This window comes from Cetorhinus maximus, chromosome 12 (assembly GCF_964194155.1).
Source record: "Cetorhinus maximus chromosome 12, sCetMax3.hap1.1, whole genome shotgun sequence".
Classification (NCBI taxonomy): domain Eukaryota; kingdom Metazoa; phylum Chordata; class Chondrichthyes; order Lamniformes; family Cetorhinidae; genus Cetorhinus; species Cetorhinus maximus.
This window is the reverse complement of record NC_135890.1, coordinates 74,243,937-74,259,650: the sequence shown is the minus strand read 5'-3', so window position 1 is coordinate 74,259,650 and position 15,714 is coordinate 74,243,937. Positions and strand designations below refer to the sequence as shown.

Below are 15,714 nucleotides of genomic sequence, written 5' to 3'. Positions count from 1 at the left end.
ACCTTGAGCTTTTATTCTCCACAAAAACCTTTGATGTGGCACCTTATCAAAAGCTTTCTGCAAATCTAAGTACAGTCTACAGGCTTCCCTTTCTCTACAGTGCATGTTATTCCTTGAAAAAACTCCAATAAATTAATTAAACATGATTTCCCTTTCACAAAACCATACTGCCCGATTACCTTATGTTTTTCTAAGTGCCAGCTATAACCTCCTTAATGATTGATCCTAACACCTTCTAACACAGACGTCAAGCTAACTGGTCTATAGTTTCCTGTTTTCTGCCTCTCTCCATTCTTGAATAGAGGGGTTATATTTGCTACTTTCCAGTCTGATGGAACCTTTCCAGAATCTAGGGAATTTTGGGAAAATTAACACCAATGCCTCTACTACCTCATTGGCCACCTCTTTTATGACCCTAGGATGAAACCCATCAGGGCCAGGAGACTCGTCAGCCTGCAGCTCCATCAATTTGCTAGGTACTGCTTTCCTAGTGATTGTAATTTCACCAAGATCCTTTCTCCTTTCCACTACCTGATTTACAGCTATTACTAGAATGTTTTTTATACCCTCTATAGTGAAGACAGAAGCAAAATATTTGTTCATTTCACCTGCCATTTTCTTATTATCTACTATTAACTCCCCATTCTCACTCTCTAGAGGATCAACACTCACTTTACTTTTTTTCTTTTTAAATACCTGTAGAAACTCTTGCAATCTGTCTTTACATTTCCAGCTAGTTTCCTCTCATACTCTAATTTCTTCCTCTTGATTAACCTTTTAGTTATTCTCTGCTGTTCTTTATGTTCTGTCCAATCATCTGACCTACCACTCATCTTTGCACAGTTATACGCTTTGTCCTTAAGTTTGATGTTTTCCCTAACTTATTTAGTTAACCACAGATGGTTGGTCCTCCTTTTAGAATTTTTCTTTATCATAGGAATGTACTTATTCTGTGTATTCTGAAATTTCCCCTTAAATGTTTGCCACTGCTTCTTTATTGATCTGTCCTTTGGCCTTGTATCCCAGTTCACTTCAGCTAGCTCAGCTTTCATGCCCACATAGTTGCCCTTGTGTATGTTTAAAATACTAGTCTTGGACTCACTCTCCTCCCCTTCTGACTGAATATAAAATTCAATCATATTGTGGTTGCTGCTACCTAAGGGTGCCTTTATCCTGAGGTTATTAATTAATCCTGTCACATACACAATACCAACCAAGTCTATTAGAACCTGTGCAATTACGTAACATATAACTTTTAGTTGTAGGTGATACTAGCTTTTAATAAGCATAGTAAATTTTAGTATATGTAGGAATTATTCTAAGTTAACTTAATTTAATTACTTTCTTAATTAACTAAATAACAAAAAACAATGGCGGGACAGGTGTTATGCTGTAGCTGTGGAATGTGGGAGCTTCTGCCTGCCAAGGCGATCCAGGGCAAACACATCTGCAGAAAGTGTAAACAGCTTGAGGAATTCTTGATCAGGATTATTGTCTGGAGCCAAACTGCAGACACTGCGCAACATAAGGGAGGGTGAGAAATACCTGGACGCTGTTCCATAAGATGATCACACCTCTTAGAATAGGTGTGTCTGTTTTGGACAACAGTGAGGGACAGGAAGATGTGACCATGAGTGAGGCAGGTAAAAGGACCGAGCAGACAGTTGTGGAGAAGCCTCAGATTTTGCAATTGGCAAATAGGTACCAGGTGCTTGCTACCTGTGTGGATGGAAGCGAGGCGTGCAGGGTGGATGAACAGTCTGGCCATGGCACCATGGTACAGGGAGCTGTTCAAGCAGGGGGAGCAAAAAATATTGTAGTGGTAGTAGGGGACAATATAGTGAGAGCGATTGACACTGTTCTCTGCAGCAAAGAGCGAAAGTCCAGACAGCTGTGATGCCTGCCCAGTGCCAGGGTTCGAGGCATTTGCTCAGGGCTGGAAAGGAACTTAGGGATTTATTTTAATTAAAAGTTTTAGTTATTTTATTTTTAATTTTTATTTATTTTGGTTAATAAACCCTACTACTCTGACTAAGCTTTACTACTGCTATTGTAAAAACCTTATTATGAAGAAAACTGAAGTAGTTGCTGTTGGAGCTCCTCCACAGTCATGCCCCAGCTTTCCCCTGGCTTCAAACATACATGTTCTGAATTCTGTCTAGTGAGATGGGATAGAAGTGTTTCTGCCTATAGCTTAGTTGATAAACATTCACCTCTGGGTCAGAAAGCCATGGGCTCAAGCCAGCACTAAGATTTGAGCACACGATCCAGTGGAACACTGGAGAAGTGCTGCATTGTCAGAGGTAACTCCTTCTCTGTTTGAGATGTTAAATAGAGGCCTTTTGTCTCCTCCCAGGGATGTTAAAGATCCCATGGTACTACTTAAAGATGACCAGGAAGTCCTGTAGATTTGTCCAACATTCCTTTCAGACAGTACTGCTGAAAAATAGATCGCCCATTCTGTCTAATTGCTGTTTGTGGGGTGCTGCTAGCATGAATGGTTGAAATGATAGTGACAGCCTTTAGAACTGATTTATTGTATAAGATATTTCAACTTATTGATGTGTACGGCAAGTGAAAGTATTCAAGTGACATGTATTAATTGCTGATTATGTTGACGGCAGTTGCTTCACTTTTTAAATTTAAGCTGCGAAGTTTTGTGCTAATCAGTGTCCTAAAGGACATAATACTAGGAGAGATTTGAAGTAGGAGTATAAGGTTAGAGGGGTTTCTGGAAGAATTGCAGAGTGGCTGATTGTCTCTGGTACAAATGTTCTCAGGGCAGGTGAAGGATTAACATTACTAAAAGTTTCTAGGCAAAAGACATTATATTGAACATAAACAATGCTCGTCTTGGATCTTGGCATCATCATGTTCTTTTATTCAATCTCTCTCCAGCAATATAATCAATTGTCTCTTGATGACACGAGCAATGTCCTGGGCCCATTAACTTGTTCCATGAGTTTCTTCCTCAATTAATTCCCTTTTTACTACACTCTTCCCAACTGTGTCTTCCACTATCAATGCTTCACAGGAGAGAACAATTATCCTGGATCAGCTTCCACAGTTATTCTTCCAGGATCTTTGAAATCTGTTTGTGGGAGTGGGGAATCAGGAGGAGGTCTGTCTTTGAGGATGATTCACCTTGGAACAGCATGGTGACAGTGATCTCGATACTAGAGATACTAATTTATATAAATATATACATTTTAAACTCACTGAATAGATGCATCTTTAAAAATAGACTGTACCATAGATAATTAACCATATAAATCTCTATAATGTTTGGCAGATGTAACTTTTGTGTTCATAAGTTTCAAAATAGGGAGAACTATAAAAAATGGCCTTTTACAAACATTTTTATTTTATGAATACTGTCTGACAAAAATTGAGCACCTTAATGTTTCTCTTGCATTAATTATGATAAAGCACCACATAATGACCTTTTGCAGGAACTCATATCCTCCAAATTGCAGTGCTTGCTTTGAGAAAGTGCCTTGAAGCCCAGTCCAGTGGAACTGTGCCTCTGTAGGGTTATTCGGTAGTAGGAATGCCTGGACTTGGCCCACTCATCCCAAGAGTCGGGCATCCTGCTCATGATGCTTAACTGATTAACCTCATTGCCGAGCTGCAGGAAAAAAATAGTGTGAGGGAATTGTCTCTCTTTCACTTCCCTGCCCATGCTTCCCCACCCCATCACAAGCACTGTTGGTGATCCAACTTTGATCCAGAACCTTTCCAAGTGGTTCCTCGTGATGCTAATTAAACTATGTGGGTACATTCCTAGCTGGTGGGATCTGCCAGAGACATTTGTGGGACACAGTTTCTTGTGGATTTGGAGGTGGGATTGTTGGGGGAGGGTGAAGAATGCCAAGAGGGGATGGTTTTGCCTTGTTACAAATGCCACTGGTCATGAGCCTCAGAAAAGTCAAGGACTATCTGAGAATCAAACAGGAGCAGTAGCATGTTTCACTCCACTGACTTCTATTAGATAGTGTCTGTTTGTGCAGCAAATGAATAAATATAATTATGGAATTTTCCATTCTACCATCTTGCACACTTCAAGTGACCCTTTTGATTTGGCCCCTGTCTGTGAGGTTTGAAAACTCTTAGGCCAACTTCCATTTGAGGGCTTTGTGCTACAAGTGTCCTTATAGCTTCTTCATTATGTGCTACATGTCTAACTCTGGAGATCTGTCTTGTAGCGAAGGATAGACCAGAACCCTACAATGACTGAATTCAAGGTAAAGCAATTGGAGATTCTTGCATTTGGCATCTGTAAATGAAGCATGATTCAATACCAGACTCTGAGCTATGATAGAAGCAATGGCTTGAATTGTTGAACTCCACAAAATTATTGTTTTCATTTGCGAGATAATGCAGTGTTTAATTACTCAAAAACAATCACATAATATTGATGACATGAAAAAGCTTGTCTCATGAGCTGCCTTTTGTTTTGTTCTGTTATTAGGGATTTTTCGACCGCTTTTTTTAATAGTGTACCTATCACAGGGGCACTTCCAGGGTCAGTGCTGCCTTCACAGATCAGCCAGCCGCAGCCGTCCTCAGACTCTAATGCTGCCAAGTCCGTCTCCACTAAACTAACTCAGGATCCTGCGCCAGCCACTGCAAAGTCAGCTGAGGATACCCCCAACAAAGACGGGTAAGGTGCACAAGACCAAGCAAAACTGGATTTGAGCAGTGGTACACAGATACATGGGCATACAAACCCAGCTCATATTAGCTACTGAGCACAATGCTCTATTTAGTTAGTCAGTCTGGTCGGATGCAATAAAACCTAGTAAAACTAGTGAGCTGTACCCTTAGAGAATGAGGCGGTCCAGTTAATCCCAACCTGGGTATCTAATGAGTGCTTAACAAAATCAAAAAAAATGTAGAGCTGTTTGCAATGTACTGCAGAAAGTAAGGAGCAGCAAAACATGACTGTTCCCCTCCCCCAATCGAAAGGAAGGAGCGTGACCCACACAGGTGCAGTTGGACTGTGGTGGTTATAATAGAGCAACAATGCCCTCTATGGGCAAGAAATTAGTACGAGAGCAACAAAGTGCAACTGAACAAAAACAAGATCATTAATTCAAAAGCAAAATACTGCGGATGCTGAAATAAAAATAGAAAGTACTGGAAATACTCAGCATCTGTGTAGAGAGAAAGAGTTAACATTTCAGGTCAAGATCTCTCATCAGAAAGATAGTTAATTGAAGGGAAGTCAGAAGTATGTCTGGTGCTGTTGTTTGGGAACTAGGTTGAAATCCAGTTCAGACTGATGGAATGGAAAACTTTTCTGTTGATTTTGAGGGTTCAGGTCCAATCATAAGTGGATCACAGTGCAAGACCAACCTCTAATTTGTTACTAATATTAGTTGGACCTCAAAGGGACAACTGGATGTGTCACATCGTTGCATTAAGGAGGCGCTTTTCTGAGACTGGAACAGTGTAAAAAGATAAAAGCAAAAAAAAACGGACTCGAAACGTTAACTCTGTCTTTCTCTCCACAGATGCTGTTAGACCTGCTGAGTTTTTCCAGCTTTTTCTGTTTTTGTTTCAGTGTAAAATGATCTTTGGCGGTTGTGACCTGGGAGTACTTGGGGCTATCACTGGGCCACTGAAATCGCCAGTGATAACATAAATACACACAAACGGAAGTAAAAGCAGATGCTTGTTCAAGTCCTGAATTAGAGTTTACCAAGCTTGGTTCAGTTTGTTGTTGCTGTACAGTGTTCCATACAAAAGAGCAGAAATGGATTCTAGTCAAAAACAAAAATAAAGATACCTGGAAAAACTCAGCAGGTCTGACAGCATCTGCGGAGAGGAATACAGTTAACGTTTCGAGTTCGTATAACTCATCAACGATCTAGTTCTGTTGAAGAGTCATACGAACTCGAAACGTTAACTGTGTTCCTCTCCGCAGACGCTGTCAGACCTGCTGAGTTTTTCCAGGTATTTTTATTTTTGTTTTGGATTTCCAGCATCCGCAGTTTTTTGCTTTTATCTTAATGGATTCTAGTGCTTTCTTCCTGAAGTTTAACCTGGTTCTGATCCAGATCTTTGGGTGAAACTTTATTTTAATCCTTTTGTCTTATTCCTTCAGTGACAAAATATCCTCCAGCATCTATGCAGTGCTTTTAATCAGCTGCAGTAGACAGTTGAGTTCCTGCGTTTCACGCGGTCTTGGACCTTTTGCAGTTCGGGCTCTCGGTATTTTCCATTGACACGTTCCTGGGATAAACGGGCGGTGTGAATGAACAAATTGAGCAGTCAGCCTATTAGCTGCGCTGTGTACACCAATACAGGTTCTCTGATATTTAATAGAATGCTTATCGATCGATCAATCCGACTGACTTTTCGATCATCAAGAATTCTCAGTTTCTGTGAGACAACTCTGGTCTGTCCCTGAAGTTAGTTTCGTTCCCCTCCCCCACTCGAAAGGAAAAGGCCTGTTAGACGGCGGTGGAGCAACAGTGCCATCTATGGGCAATAAATTAGTACTGCAGCCACGAAGTGCCGACTAAACAAAACATCGTTAATTCAACAGCTAAATACTGCGGATGCTGCAAGGAAAATAGAAAATGCTGGAAATGCTCAGGAGGTCCTGAGCATCTGGAGAGAGAAAAACAGTTAAAGTTTCAAGTCGATTATCTTTCATCAGAAAGATAATTAATTCCCCTTGAAGGGGAGCCAAAAATATACCTGGTGCCATTGTTTGGGACCTAGGTTTGAATCCAATTCGGACGGATGGAATGGAAAACTTCTCTGCTGACTTTAAAGATTCAGGTCCCATCATAAACGGACTGCAGTGCAAAACCAACCTCTAATTTGTTACTAATGTTAGCGGTCTCTGTTGGACCTCAAAAGTGACAACTTGATGTGTTACAGTGCAGCTGGGGGCTGCTTTTCTGTGATTGGAACAGTGCAGAAAAATCCTTTGGCTATTGGCCTGGGAGTTCTTAGAGCTGTCACTGGGCCCCTAAAATGGCCAGTAATAAGTACAAAAATGCTATATTTTGAAGTCCTTAGAGGTGTTTACCAAGTTTGGTTCACTTTGTTGCTGTAAAGCGAGTTAGGCATGCCATGGCTCAGATGGTAGCACTGTTGCCTTTGAATAACCAGGTTCCAGGTCAAGTCCCACTCGATGGCTTGACTACAAAAAGCAAAGCTGACGCTTTAGTGCAAAAGTGACGGAGCACTGCATTGTCAGAGGTGCCATTTTTCAGATGAAATGTTCAATCAAAGCCCCATCTGCCTGCTCTGATGGATGTAAAGATCCGGTGGCACTATTTTGAAGAACAGCAAGGAAATTATCCCCGGTGTCCCACTATATAAATGCAGTTCTTTCTTTCTCTGTGTTCCGCACAAAATAACAGAAATGAATTGTAGTGTTTTCATTCTGAAGTATAACCTTATTCTGACCCAGATCTTCTGGTAAAACTTAATTTTAGTACTTTACTTTGTTCATTAAGGAATGAGATATTCCCCTGCATCTATGCAGTGCTTTTAATCAGCTGAAGCGCCCAATTAAATTCCCATGTTTCATGCGGTCATTGTAGATTTGTACTCTTGGTATTTTCCATTGAAAGATTACTGGGATGATCAAAGGGATTGATCAGCAGATACACAGTAATAAGGTAATAATGGGTGACTTAAATTTACATATATAGGGTAAGCCTAATTAACACTAATGCTATGGAGGATGAATTCCTGGAGTGTGTATGAGGTGGGTTTCTGGAGCAATACGTTGTAGAACCAACTAGGGATCTCAGGCTATTTTAGATTTAGTATTATGAAATGAGAAAGGGCTGATGAATAACCTTGCTGTAAAGGAGCCTTTAGGAAATAGTGACCATAATATGATAGAATTTTGCATTAAGTTTGAAAGTAATATAATTTATTCTGAAACTACAGTCTTAAATCTGAATAAAGGAAACAATGAAGGTATGAAGGGGAAGTTGGCTATGGTGGATTGGGAAAATACACTAAAAAAATTGAGAGTAGACAGGCAATGGCTAGTATTTAAAGAAGTTTTAAATGGTCTACAAGAAATATACATTCCTCTAAGACACAAAATCCCAACAGGAAAGATGAATCAACTATGGCTAACAAAAGAAGTTAAAAGATTGTGTTAGTTCAAAGGAAGTGGCTTATAAGGTCGCCAGTAAAATTGGAAAGCCCAAGGATTGGGAGCAATTTAGAATCCAGCAAAGGAGGACTGAGAAAACTGATAAAGAAAGGGGAAAGAAAATATGAATGCAAACTAATGAGAAACATAAAGGTGGGTTGTAGAAGCTTCTTTAGGTATGTGAAAAGGAAAAGTTTAGCAAGGACAAACGTGAGTCCATTACAGGTGGAGACAGGAGAATTTATGTTGGAGAATAGGGAAATGGTGGAGAAACTAAACAATTAGTTTGTGTCTGTCTTCATGGAGGAAGATACAGAAGGAAGGGGCTTGCGAAAATGAAGAACTGAAAGAAATTAGTAATAATAAAGAGGTAATACTTGAAAAATTAATTGGATTGAAGGTTGATAAATCCCCTGGACCTGATGAGTTATATCCCAGAGGGTTGAAGGAGCTGGCTATAGAGATAGTGGATGCATTGGTGGTTATCTTTTAAAATAACCTTAGACAGGCTAAGTCAATGGGCAAGAACATGGCAGATGGAATATAATGTGAATAAGTGTGAAGATACCCACTTCGGTAGAAAAAACAGAAAGGCAGAGTATTTCTTAAATGGTGAGTGGTTGGGAAGTGTTGATGTCCAAAGGGACCTTTGTGCCCTTGTTCATAAGTCACTAAAAGCTAGCACGCAGTTGCAGTAAGCAATTAGGAAGGCAAATGGTATGTTGGCCTTCATTTCAAGGGGATTTGAGTCAAGGAGTAAAGATGTCATGCTGCAATTATATGGAGCCTTCGCGAGACCGCACCTGGAGGATTGTGTCCAGTTTTGGTCCCCTTATCTAAGGAAGGGTACACTTGCCATAGAGTGATTGCAACGGAGGTTCACCAGATTATTCCTGGGATGGCGGGATTGTTTTATGAGGAGAGATTGAGGAGGCTGGGCCTGTATTCTCTAGAGCTTCAAAGAATGAGAGGTGATCTCATTGAAACATATAAAATTCTGACAGGGCTCGACAGGGTAGATGTAGATAGGATGTTTCCCCTGGCTGGTGAGTCTAGAACCAGGGGAAACAGCCTCAGAATAAAGGGTGGGCCATTTAAGGCCAAGATGTGGAGGAATTTCTTCACTCAGAGGGTGATGAATCTTTGGAATTCTCTACCCTAGAGGCTGTGGAAGCCCAATCATTGATCATGTTCAAGACAGAAATTGATAGATTTCTGGACACTAATGGCATCAAGGGATATGGGGATAGCATAGAAAAGTGGTGTGGAGGTAAATTATCTAATTTACTAGGCTCAAGGGGTCGACTGGCCCATTCCAGCTCCTATGTTCCTAATGGGTACCGTTAATGAGTAAATTAAGCTGTCAACCATTGCTGTTAGCTGCATTGTGTACAACAATGCTGGTTTTCTGAATTTTAACAACATGCTTATTGATTGATCAATCCAAACAACTTTTCAATCACCAAGAATTCTCAAGGTGTCTGAGACATCTCGGCTGTTTCTTTGAAGTTATTTTGTGTTAAACAGTGACTATATTTATTGTGTGCCTGTTCTATTTGTCGCCATTTTCAAGCTGCAATTTTCTCAGCAAGTGACATTGTGCTGTGCTTGCTTGATGTGGAACTGGTCTCTAAGATCCATTGTGAATGATTCTGATTTGTTTTCTCTAACCCAAAACCATAGCACTCAGCTCTGCTGAACAAAATGCGCTTTTGAATACTTTTAACTAAATTGACCCAAGTTACACTAGGTGGCAGTCTAGTCCATTATTACTATTACAAATAAGTTCAGCTTGTGATTCATTTACCATATGATTCCATTTTTTAATTTTACACAAAATATTTTATTGCTTCTATATTATTTCCTCACTTAATTAGTTAAATAACATACTTGGATCACCTCTCTGCTTAAGACATGTAAGCTATGGGTCAGTTGGTAATGCAAAGCAAAAGGTATTTTGTTAATGTGGGAGTCAAGATAAAAGGTCAGGCTGTAATATGTAATTAATAATAAAAATCATTACATTGCAGCACTAATGTCCACACTAAATGGATCATCACAATCTTGGCTTTAAATTATTTTGGTATCTCCACATCAGGAACATTGAGAAACAGTGGTGATCACATGATTGTTAAAATCCTTTCAAAATATAAATATTTATTTGTATTTCCAAAGCAGCTTTAAAACCTCTGACTGTCCCAAAGTGCTTTATCAACAATGCAATACTTTTGACATGAAGTCACTGATGTAACTCTCATCCTGACTCCCCAGAGTCTGTTCACCATCTACAAGGCACAAATCAGGATTGTGATAGAATATTCCCCACTTGCCTGGATGAGTGCAGCTCCCACAACACTCAAGAAGCTTGACACCGTCCAGGACAAAGCAGCCCGCTTGATTGGCACCGCATCCACAAACATTATTCCCTCCACCACCAACGCATAGTGACAGCAGTGTGTACCATCTACAAGATGTACTGCAGGAATTCACCAAGGCTCCTTAGACAGCACCTTCCAAACCCAAGACCACTACCATCTAGAAGGACAAGGGCAGCAGATACATGGGAACACCACCACCTGGAAGTTCCCCTCCAAGTCACTCACCATCTTGATTTGGAAATATATCGCTGTTCCTTCACTGTCGCTGGGTCAAAATCCTGGAACTCCCTCCCTAACAGCACTGTGTGTGTACCTACACCACATGGACTGCAACAGTTCAAGAAGGCAGCTCACCACTACCTTCTCAAGGGCAACTAGGGATGGGCAATAAATGCTGGACCAGCCAGCGAAGCCCATATCCCGTGAATGAATTTTTAAAAAAAAAATGTAATGTAGGAAATATGTCAACTAATTTCTCACAGCACAATCCCACTTACATCGAAGAAATGCACGACCAGATCTTCTGCTTTTAGTGATGATAATTGAGGGATAGATATTGGCCAGGATACTGGCAGAACTTTCCTTTGAAATAATGACATAGGTTCTTTCACATCCTCCTGAGAGGGAAGATGGTTTAGCATCTCATCCATAACATGACACTTCTGACATTGCAGCATTCCCTCTGTGCTGCGCTGGAGTAGCAGCTTGGATTATGTGCTCAAGTCTGTTGAGCTTCTGACTCAGGCTAAAATGTTACCATGGATGCTAAGCATGCTGTCTGCCTCATTTTGTACTGGAAGACCACAGGATCGTGCACATTCCGACTTAACTGTCGGAGCCAGGGGATGGAAGGGGTACTATGATATTTTCTAGTGTCAGAAGAGACACAAAAGAAACATGGACATTTCACCTTTGCAGGTCACTCAGAGGTGGCTTTGTAGTGGGATATTTGAGATCAAATGGTAAATTTGAAATACTGCTTAAATTAAGTAATAACAAATAGTCATGGGTTCAAACTAGGGAAAGACAAATTTAGGCCGAATGCCACAAGTTCTTTGCACAAGGTGATGAAAACAATGACAGCTGGTTTCATTTATATTGTGACTTTAACATGATAAAACATCCCAAGCTGACATTAAACCAATTGCTGGTAATGGAGGCACAAATCCAGATTTGTACATAAGTTTAATATGGTATATAGAGCCTTTACGGATCAGTGAGTGAGGGTGAGCTGAATGTCCTTGCTCATCTACGTCAATCTTTATGAATTGTATGAATAAAGTGAAGTGGGAAACTAGTTTAAAAGGTAGGACAGTAGCGATGCAGTGGCAGAGTTTTAAGAAGATATATTTAATAACTCAGCAAAGATTTATCCCAGTAAGAAACAATGACTCTTTGAGAAGGATGCATCATCCATGGCTGAATAAAGAGGTTAAGGGTTATATCAAACTGAAAGAAACACTGTAAAAACCTGCAAAGATTAGTGGTAGATCAGAAGATTGGTATTAAGAACCAGCAAAGAATGACAAAAAAAAAAATAGAGGAAGGAAGAAGGGTATGAGAGAAAGCTAGCTTGTAATATAAAACATATAGTAAGAGTTTCTACAAATATTTACATAGGAAAAGAGTAACTAAAGCTAGTGCTGGTCTGTTAGAAAGTGAGTTTGAGAAATTGATAATGGAAAACAAAGAAAGGGTGGAGGCGTTGAGCAGGTATTTTGTGTCTGTCTTCACTGTAGAAGGCATAGAAAACTGCCCAAAGATACTTAAAAATCAAAAGGTGAACAGGAGGGAGGAACTTAAAACAATCACCATAACTAGGGAAAAGGTGCTGGTAAAACTATTAGACCAAAAGGCTGACAAGTCCCCAGGGCCTGATGGCCTGCATCCCAGGGCCTTAAAAGAAGTAGCTGCAAAGATAGTAGATGCGTTGTTTATAGTCTTCCAAAATTCCTTAGATTCTGGAAGGGTCCCAGTGGATTTGAAAATGGCTAATGTAACATGGTTATTCAAGAAAGGAGGGAGACAGAAAACAGGAAACTACAGGCCAGTTAGCTTAACATCTGCCATAGGGAAATTGCTAGAATCCATTATTAAGGAGATTACGGCAGGATGCTTAGAAAGTCATATGATCAGGCAGAGTCAACGTGGCTTTGTGAAAGGGAAATCGTGTTTAACTAATTTATTAGTTTTTTGAGTAAGTAACAAACAAGATAGATAAAGGGTAACCTGTAGATGTGGTGTGTTTGGGTTTCCAAAAGACATTTGATAAGGCACCACATCAAATGTCACTACGCAAGATAAGAGCACATGGTGCAATGGTAATATATTTGCATGGATAAAGGATTGCTTAGCTTACAGGAAGCAGAGAGTAGAAATAAGTGGGTCTTTTTCGGGTTGGCAAGGTGTAACTAGCGGAGTGCCATAGGGTTCAGTGCTGGGGCTCAACTATTTACAATCTATATCAATGATTTGGATGAAGGGACCAAATATATGGCAGCTAAATTTGCTGATGACACCAAGATAGGTAATAAAGTAAGTTGTCAAGAGGAGATAGTGAGTCTGCGAAGGGATATAGATAGGATAAGTGAATGGGCAAAAATTTGGCCGATGGAGTATAATGTGGGAAAATGTGAACTTGTCCACTTTGGCGGGAAGAATGGAAAAGCAGTTTATTATTTAAATGGAGAGAGATTGCAGAACTCGGTGGTACGAAGGGATCTGGGTGTCTTGGTACATGAGTCACAAAAAATTAGTATGCAGGTAAAGCAAGTGATTAGGAAGGCAAATGGAATATTGCTGCTTATTGCAAAGGGAATGAAATATAAAAGTAGGGAATTTTTACTGCAGCTGTATAGGGCATTGGTAAGGCCACATCTGAAATACTGCATACAGTTTTGGTCTCCTTATTTGAAAAAGGATATAATGCATTTGAAACAGTTCAGAGAAGGTTCACTGGACTCATTCCTGGGATGAAGGGCTTATCCTATGTAGAAAGGTTGAACAGGTTGGGCTATACCCACTGGAGTTTAGAAGAATGAGAGGTGATCTTATTGAAATATTTAAGATCCTGAGGGGACCTGACAGTGTTGATACTGGGAGGATTTTTCAACTCATGGGGGAGACTAGAACTAGGGAACATAGTTTAAGAATAAGAGGTCTCCCTTTAAGACTGAGATGAGAATTTTTTTTCTTTCAGAGAGTTGTTAGCATGTGGAATTCTCTTCCCCAGAGAGCAGTGGGGACTCGGTCATTGAATTTATTCAAGGCTGAGTTGGACAGACTTTTGATAGACAAGGGAGTCAAGGGTTATGGGGGCAGACAGGAAAGTGGAGTTGAGACCACAACCAGATCAACCATGATCTTATTGAATTGTGGAGCAGGCTCGAAGGGCCGAATGGCCTACTCCTACTCCTAAGTCCTATGTTCCTATTGCCGTCAGTATTCCTGGCCTTGGAGCAGGAGGGTCAAGTCCTAAATGATATGTAGCAACATCTGTTGGAAAGTATAATTGAGCAACTTACTAGTTATCTGGATTTGCAAGTGAGGGGTACTCATTTGGGTGAAGTTACGTAATGCTGTTTCTTAGCACGTTAACCCTATTTGGGCAAGAGAAAATGGGAGAAGATAAAAGCAACATGTAAACTTAGAATGGTAATCAAATGCAAAACAGTGTAAAGCGTTGCCCTTGTAATGCTAACCTGTTACACCATTAAAAAGACATTGCCACACTGTAAGCACTCAACAGTAATTAATGCCATCCTGGTGGGTTGATTATACTTATAATTTATACATAATGTTAAATTGTAGGTGGGACAGGTGCCTGTACCTAGCAGATAGTAGTGTAGATGGTCAAAGGTACCTGTATGTTATTGGGGTGTGATATAGGTGAGAGAGACACCTGTACAGTACAGAATTGTCTTTGTTTTTCAGGTCTGCGATTACTAGTACGTCCACTGCCATACCCACGAACACTCAACTATTGACCTCACCCTCACGGATTGAGCCAATGAAAGCTCTAGATTCCAGGTTCACTGAAAGATCCAAATCAACTCCAGGAACAGCTCCCATCTCTTCTGCCAGACAGAGTGACTTGGACAGGTATGGCCACATGGATGTGCCTTGGATGGGTTCAGTTTGATCAACCAAGAGAGGAATGAGGGGAGTGTATCTATGGGTGAAAAATGGGTACAGTTGGGCTCTGTTGTTTTGACTTATCACATCTTTGTTACATGGAAAGCTATATCTATATGCATTGTTTCTTAAGAAATGCCAGGTAGAAGATCTCCAAAGACATTTTATGTTGAATTTCTCCCTTGTGACATTGAGCACCCATTTATGGGTGATTTTCTCCATTCATATTATGTCATATAAAGGAGTTTCAGATTATGTTTGGTTTTTTCTTGAAGGTATGCTTCAGTGGACAGTTGAGGCTGAATATGTGGTAATACAAGGTGACTCAATCATGCTGCTAAATGTATAAAATCTATACTTATATTTCTTTATAGTTCTGCAGAATTGGCAGTGGAGGCTTGACCTAGTTATTTTTTTCAGATTTTGTGTTGATATGGAGAGAGGCCATTGGCTGAGGTTTAAAATGCTTGGGTTGTTCTAAGCCAATTCTACTTATCAAACAGCAGACAATTTCCCCTTTGCTCTGCATAGGCTCATTGTTTAGAAAGTGCACAAATCAGTACTCCAGTGACTGGGTAGGACAGGTATCCCAAAGATCTCTCACCTTTCTTAATGACAAGTATACATATTCTTGGATCCCTCGGCCCCACAACTGGTGTAGCCGACATTCTAATGCTGTGAGGAATCTGAGAATAGAAGAATAGAGACAAGAAGAGGGAAGGAAAGAAAAAGATAAACAAGCCAAAAAATAAGTTCTAGTTGTTTAATGGAATGTATTGGAGTTCCTTGCAATAATTATAACATGACAAAGCTGAAGCAGCCCTGAAGATGGTGCTAGGCTGGCAGACAGAATTGAGACTTTTTCGTTCTCACAGAATGAAGTCCTTTATTCAGGAGAGGGGAAATGTTGGTGAGTGGGTTGTTTTAGAGCAAGGGCCATGAATGTTAGTGGAGTTGTAGGAATGGGTGCTGGATGCTTTGCTGAGATGAGCTGTATACTTTAGAAGAGTGATATAAAACTCAGGGTTCATTTAGGTCAGCACCTTTACTCAGTACTGATGTACATAG

General features: G+C 40.3%; 1 protein-coding gene across 4 annotated transcripts in view; it reads left to right on the top strand.

Annotated features, from left to right (window-relative positions):
* The window catches only part of hira (histone cell cycle regulator a), a 116,041-nt gene that overhangs the window by 66,333 nt on the left and 33,994 nt on the right, over positions 1-15,714 (top strand). For 3 of the 4 annotated variants that reach the window (XM_078553881.1, XM_078553882.1, XM_078553885.1), the window contains exons 14-15: positions 4,472-4,663; positions 14,446-14,613. In XM_078553881.1, coding sequence (XP_078410007.1) covers positions 4,472-4,663; positions 14,446-14,613 — 360 coding nt within the window. The remainder of the gene's footprint in view (positions 1-4,471; positions 4,664-14,445; positions 14,614-15,714) is intronic. The other variant, XM_078553883.1, reaches the window with a different exon arrangement.